Source organism: Acyrthosiphon pisum, chromosome A2, assembly GCF_005508785.2.
Source record: "Acyrthosiphon pisum isolate AL4f chromosome A2, pea_aphid_22Mar2018_4r6ur, whole genome shotgun sequence".
In the NCBI taxonomy this organism is placed as follows: domain Eukaryota; kingdom Metazoa; phylum Arthropoda; class Insecta; order Hemiptera; family Aphididae; genus Acyrthosiphon; species Acyrthosiphon pisum.
In genome coordinates, this window is record NC_042495.1 from 7992309 (window position 1) to 8000277 (window position 7969).

The 7969-nt window shown below is 29.6% G+C and overlaps 1 protein-coding gene across 14 annotated transcripts in view; it reads left to right on the forward strand.

Moving 5' to 3' along the window:
- The first annotated feature begins 4071 nt into the window (after positions 1 to 4071).
- LOC100160889 (uncharacterized) overlaps positions 4072 to 7969 on the forward strand; it is a 35366-nt gene continuing 31468 nt past the window's right edge. For 5 of the 14 annotated variants that reach the window (XR_003839344.1, XR_003839348.1, XR_003839345.1 and 2 more), the window contains exons 1-2: positions 4079 to 4249; positions 6502 to 6581. Coding sequence is in view for 8 of the 14 variants with exons in the window: in XM_029488885.1 (XP_029344745.1) it covers positions 4231 to 4249; positions 6502 to 6581 (99 nt within the window). In the remaining 6 variants the exon portion in view is untranslated. 14 annotated transcript variants of the gene reach the window in all.

Consider the following 7969-nt stretch of genomic DNA (forward strand, 5'->3'; position numbering starts at 1 on the left):
GACCCACTTGTAACCTACTGTACAGCAGAGCGACATCCACTTACCCACCTTTTTTTTTTGTTTTTCTACTTTTAACGAAGCCCATAAAATAATAATAGACCATCATGTCATTGTGTTATTATTATTTTTATAAATCAGGTCTTCAGGTCTTCCTAACGGTACACCTTTAAAAGTTATTTTTTATTCATATACCTATGGAGTTTTTGATGCTGAGAACGTTGGAGCAATCAAAACATGAGGAGGGGGAGGCATGCTTATTTTCAACTATGGAATTTTGTTTAAAACAATTGGCCAAATTTTTTTGGATGCCATCGTTTTTAAATTTTAAATCTTTGAAATTGTCAATTTTCTAAAAAAAATCGTTAGAAATAGTATCCCGCAGAGTAGAAAAAATCCATAGATTATTTTAATTTAAAAATTACCAAAAATATTGTTTTAAACACACTTTTTTATTGCTATTTAAAACAAAATCAATAAGTTTTTTTAATGTTTTAAACATGTTTTCAAGAAAATAACCTTTATTATACTATAGTAACGCAAAATACTGCTAGATTTGAAACTTAAATTTCATTTATTCGTATAATCCAAATTATTAAAATAATTCTAAATGTAGGTGTTGAATTAATTATTGTTACAATATCGAACAAACAATTATACAATATTAGTTTTTAATTTAAAATTATTTAAGTATAAAATAATATGTTTTGTCCGGGGTCAATTAATAATAAAATAATAAAAAACGATACATCATTAATAATATGATAATGTATAAATAATCCAAATTAGATAAAACCTAGAGATAAAAATAAAAATAAAAATATTATATTAAAATAAAAGTTATCTCTGCAATGCACATCACATTTTTGTATTACAATTACATTATGATTATTAAATAGCTTAAGACTCATTAAGAGATATATACTATTTAATAGTTATTTATTTCTTATTAAAATGTCAATATTGTTACTTAATATAGGTTGTATGTTGTTCGTAATAACCATAGTATTATTATTTATTTTTCATCGATTAAAATCAACAACTAACATTTTGATATAATAGGTATGCTGATATTTATAGTTAGGTAATCACGTTTGTAAATCTCCGAACCTTAGGTTCGTACACATATTATTTTTTTCACTATAATTGAAATAATAATAGTATTATCAATTATCATTTATCAATGTTCAAAGACAATTTTTGTAAAATGTCTCAATTATTTTACTACTAATAAATCGTTACTAACTTAATAATAATTAATAACTAAATTTAACACTTCCATTACAGTTATACTTACCTTTGTTCAATGACAAGGTATACCTACTCGATACTTGCATATACAGTCATGCATGCAGTGGCAAAGTGCATACTGGTATGGTTAGCATATAATTAGGGCTCAATCATGTGCACTATGCCAGGGTATTGATAAAAACTTTGGGGGGGGGGGGTATCTTTTTTATTTACTATAATTTTTTATACAGAATATTATAGCGTATAATATTGGCATGAAAATGGTATTTACTTAGTACTTGAATACTTGATAAATGATAATATGATGGGTAATAACTGTATAAATTAATATTTTGTTTTGCCAGTGTAGCAAAAATACCATCACTCACTAGTCACCACACCACTAGGTTCGCATGGGTTATGAGTGTACCTATATATTATACTATATAATGCGCATATACCTACACATTGCGTCATAATTATTATGCACACAAGACACAACATGCGTATTTATTCTGATATAGGAATAGATTATGCGTATTATGTATATTTAAAAATATTTTCCCCGTCAAGTCGTGGTGTAGGTGTTTCACTACCTTCGTAATTCTGCACGCGTAGATATATAATATGTACACCTAAGAGTATTGGATAACAGTACGTCCACCGAACGGTCAATCTACGACGCAGGTGACCGTGTGTATTTATATACAATAGATGTATATAGTATATCGATGACGACCTCGTTCGTCTGGAATACACATATAATAATAATATGTAGTGGAATCATCGTTTTGAACAAAAGAACAACAACGACGATATTTTTATGATTATGAAAACGATACGCGCAGCTGGTAAAAAAATATATCTGTATGAAAATTGACTAGGTATATATATATAATATATATAATCTGTCGACGCTAATATGATTAAAATTTATATTATTGAACTGGCAATCGGCGACACCTGTAACAATAGCTTGGAGGTGTCGATTTTTATTATCTTAGCAGATGAAATAGAGTATAACGCATGAATACAATATATAGGTACATGTCATACTTCGATCATTGGCAGTGCTTGAATCGATGCGAGTGGCAGGGCGGACGGCTCCCTAGTCCCTACTCTACTAATTTTTCTTTTTTATAATAGGCATATATTATATACCATAATATAATACTATTATATATTATATTGATAGCACCCCTATTAATTATTTTCATCAGAACGGGAGAACGTTCTTTTTTCCAAAATATTTTTTTTAACATACATTATTTTTGTAATTTTTATTTCGTACAATTTTACTGAATAAGATATTATAGCTTATTTATTTTATGATACTGCAACAGACTGAATTACAACCTAATAGCAGTGGACTATGAACAGAATATATAGAATTTAGTTTGATTGTAATTTAATAAATGTAAATGAATATTCAAATAATAAATTAAAATTATTTTTTATATTGTCAAACATATTTAATTTAATCGTTTATAATTTATAAGTATAGTTATTACTGCCACTTACTGGCATAATCGTATAGGTTTATTTTTATTATTTTTTAATAAGTGTTGGTTGGGGTGTGTGGCCAACAACAAGTTATAAGTTGAGTTTAACCCTTTCAAGTATCACAGTCCGCATTCATTAATTTTACAATTAGAGAACTGATCATTAGCACAATAATTGTGGTACAAATTCTGGGGGAAGGGTGGATAAAGTCCCATTAAACAATTAATTCAAGTAAACATTTAAAGCTCCCAACCCTCTCTCCAACTAAACAAAAATTAAAAATAATTTACTATTAACACATTTAACACTCCAGATGGCAGACAGAATAAAAAAAATATTTTTCAAAACATATTATACTGTACCTACTTAACATTATAATAATTGCATAAGTTGGTATAAAATGCACATTCATATTTCTGATGTTGCAAATTTATTTAAAATTGCTTTATTGGTCGTTGTATTTGATATATCGCTCTAAATAATATTGTACTTACCTATATTATAATATAATCGCCAAATGTGGTTACCAGGTATAACCTATAGCAGGGATGGCAAACCTTTTGAACACTGCGTGCCCAAAATTACCTTTTTTTTTTTTAGAGCGTGCCATGAAAAAAATTATATTTTGTTATATTATAATTCCATTGTATAATTTATGTATAAAAAGGTTAGTTTAGGACCTAAATAATTATCTACAGATAAAATAGAATAATCGTTAATGACCGATAAAAGCCGTATGCTCAAAATTACCCATATTCTATAATCTATAATATATAATATAGTAAACATTTTCGCGTGCCCACAAAATCTTTTCGCGTGCCATCTCGGGCACTGCCCTATACTGTATAACACGGTAGAACACTCGACCGTTTAACCGCGTGTCTCGACAAAGAAGAGCTTTCAATAGTGCAGAATATCATGTAATACAATAAACCTATCAATAAACTGTATATTATTTAATATAGACACAGACGATTTCCCGGCAAGCCTTTAACACTGCTAGGGAGAGGGGAGAGGGGAGAGGCTAAATGTTAACCTCTCCTATATTATAATATGTAGTTGCACTAATGCATTAGGATCGCAGCTGCAGCGCTGCAGAGTGCAGAGGATACACCGCCCAAAACGAACCGAAGACTATATAATAATATCATCTACGTGTGAGCCGTGTGCGTTTTAGATGTGCACGCACAAAATAGTATTATGTAGGTACGAGGCGGCGATTTATCGATTTTGTATTTTGGCGGCGCAATGGCGGCGGTAACGGAGGCGGCGGTGTCGGCGGCGGCGCGCGCTCGAGTAACCAAGGTCACGAGAGAACACCCGCCAGCGGCCCCGGATATTTAACTTCGAGTCTGTTATATTTGGACGGACATTGTCGAGCGTACCGTCGTCGCAACAGGACGCGCACTATATTTAAAATACGAATCATTAAATACATCGTATTGTAATTATATATTATTTTAAACTGTACTCACGCAGCTAACCGAATTCACATCCAACATGTTTAACTTGGGAGGAGGTGAGTGTACACATTTTACATTTTTTACGGTTTCTCGTTTCGATTATATTATATTATGTTATTTTATCGATGTATTTATCTATACGTGATCGGTATACAATTTATAGAATATACCTACTATTTTATTATATACTCTCTCCGACCAAAATTCGCGGAATTCGTCAGAAACCTACGTACTAGCTAGTACGTCGGTAATAGTAACGTCGAACGATATGATTTTACATCGATTTAACTCCCCGGTACACGGTGGAAAAATCTCGATAAATAAAATATACGCGACGATAGTAGGTATATTACGTCACCTCGTAATATTATAAACGCGTCTTAAATATTGCGTCTCTTTGTGCAGGCGAATCGTCACGATCTCGTCCGAAAACCGGTCAAACCGAACGCGACGGTATACCATATATCATAATTTTATTGCGGTTTTATTATGATTTTTTACGGGTATCCGAGACCAACCAGCTAATAAACCCACAGAGGATACGACAATATCACAATCCGCAATAATTTACTATAGCTATAATAACAAATAATATTACTTCGACCGCAGATCGAAAACGCCGAACATTGCGAATATTATGCGTTTCACCCGAGACTATGATCACTTTTAAAGATACGAATAAACATTTCTCTATAGTCAGAATAGTCTGTTATCCTTGAGCAGTGCATGCGTTATTTTTTCTAGCAAAATTCCTTATGCGCAAACACACACAGGCGCGCGCGTATTTTTATAAGTCTAAATAATATTAAACCCAAAGATTTTAAAAGAAAAAATTGGCTTCGTGATAGAAACGTATATTAATATTCAAATTTGACGTCATGAAGTAGTTAGTCGTATAAATAGACGGGACGTATAAACATATATATGTGTATAATATTGTATACAATAATATATATTATAATAATATGTGCACGTACGAAATTATCGTATTATAATAGCGCTACCATTTATCATCTATCACGGCTATACAATATATATATATTTTTATTGTAGGAGCAGACTTTTCGAATTACATTTCATGCCCAATGTAGTAACATCTTCATGTATACGGCCTTGCCGTCGGTAGCGTTGGTGTAGTTTATGTTTCAGCAGGAAATTAACTTTTTATATTAGAATTATTATTATTATTATTATTCGTCCTCGTAATCGACCTGAATTTGTGCGATTATATCTTACCGGCATTTGTGGCGAAAATAATATTCAATTCGATTTGAATAAAACGCTGGTCGAAACCCTTAGGTGCAGCTGCTGGCATTAATCGATAAAACGTTAAACGCTTTCCTCTTGGAATCCGAAATAACGACTTTATTAAAACAGGTTTTCTCGCATAATTTGAGTGTACCTATACACTGTACATTTTAATAATATCGTATAATGTGAAATAGACAAATGCAACAGATTATAGATTATAGATCAGGGGTGGCCACAACGAGGCTTGCGAGCCGCATGTGGTTCTTGAGTTAGTTTCGTGCGGCTCTAAGTTATTTCTATAAATATATAAATAAATATTCCTTCATTTGTTTTAAATTAAAAATGTGTCTTAATTTTATAAACATCTCTTAACAATGTGTCTCACATTAAACTACTAGCTTCATAAATTTGTGGCTCCCAAAATTAAGATTATATAAGGCCACCCTTGTTATAGATAATTATTATTTAATCATTCTTTTAATTATTTATATGCTTATATAAATCTTAAACACACAGTAATGAACTTGATATTATTTTTAAAAAAACTCTGTGAATTCCTTTGTAAGAACAACAGCGAACAATATTTTACAACTGAAGAGTACTTAATCCTACACATGATGCTTATGAAAGTTCAATAATGGCAGTACTCGAGTAAGATGGATTGTTTTATGTAGGTGTTCTTAGACCATTGGATAGAATTAAATTATCTTTTTACATCTCAAAAGTACCTAGTAATTATTTACGCATCAACGTTGAACGGGACTCTGGTACCTACCTGTACTGGTAACAACGACCTGTTAAAAACGTGCATTTCATCTTAATTTTAGTCAATTATTATGGCGTAGTAAAATTTGAAAAGTATTGTGAAATATAATATTCATGTAGGTAACATAATATATAGTTCAGAATGTTGTCCAGGTATCTGATTTCTAAACGTCACTTAATTGCGAAACATGGCTGCTTACAAACAAACCATGTTTCATTATAATTAATGTACTCATCAATCAGTCATCAATCAATTGAATCCATCAAACTTATTTATGTTTTTCTTTTATAGCGATGAAAAATATTTCAGCTAAGGCTGAAGAATTAGTAGAGGAAAAGAAACATGCTGCAACTTCACTTCTTGAAAAACAAGTATGTTATTATATTATTATGGTTAATTAAAAATATACTTAAAATAAAAATGTCATTGAATAAAATCATTATGTTTGGACCATGCATATACAGACATACAGTGGATTTTTGTCATTTTTATGTACACTCTAGATTTCATACATTTTAATCATTATAGTCATTATAAAAACATAGCAGATTATAAAGAAATTGATATTTTTTCTATACTAAAAAATCCCATAGTAAAATGTATTTATCATCGATAATTTTTGCATTTTATATAATATATATCAAATGAAGCAAAAAAAAAAAAAAAAAAGGCGGGTAAGTCGTGGATGTCGCTCTGCTGTACAGTAGGTTACAAGTGGGTTACTGTAATGGATGGAATTAAATTTGAATCCAATGATATTATATCATTGTATACGAAAAACGATTCTGAACGGAGATGATTTGTCAGTCTAGGATATATTATTTTTAAAGAAAAACTTATGGAGAACCTTGTACCAAATTTTAAAAACTTAGTTATAAAAGAAAAAATTTTTACGATTTTTCAACCACTAAATTACTTGCAAATTTTCGCAATTTTGACATATTTCGTATAAATTTGAACTTTAAATGCTTATAAATAAAAATTGTGACAATGTATTCCTTTTATTTTGCAACTGCTATTGTAAAAATATGTTAGGAGCCTTGTATTGAATTTCCAAATCTTAGAATTAAAAAGAAAAACTTTTATGAATTTCTGTCTAAGATAATTTGAACATTGCCGTAATTTTTACGTATTTAGTCAAAATTTGAACTTTAAATGCTTATAAAAAAAAAATCGTGACTATATATTTCTTTTATTTTTCAATTGCTATTGTAAAAATATATTATGAGCCTTGTATTAAATTTTGAAATCTTAGATATAAAAGGAAAATTTTTTATGAATTTCTAGCATAAAATAATTTACGAATTTTCGTGATTTTTACATAATATGTTGTCAAAATTTGAACTTTAAATGCTTATAAATAAAAATTGTGACAATGTATTCCTTTTATTTTGCAACTGCTATTGTAAAAATATGTTAGGAGCCTTGTATTAAATTTCCAAATCTTAGAATTAAAAAGAAAAACTTTTATGAATTTCTGTTTAAGATTATTTGAACATTGCCGTAATTTTTACGTATTTAGTCAAAATTTGAACTTTAAATGCTTATAAAAAAAAATTGTGCCTATGTATTTTTATAATTTTTGAATGGGAGTTAGAACAACATATGTGGACCCTTCTATTAAATTTTCAAGTATTTTGTCCCAGCTAATTTTTTTTTATCAACATTTATAAAAAAAAAATCAAAAAAAATCGATTATTTCAATTGCCTATAAATAGATTAAAAATTAGTGAAATATTTTGAAAATAAAACTATATAA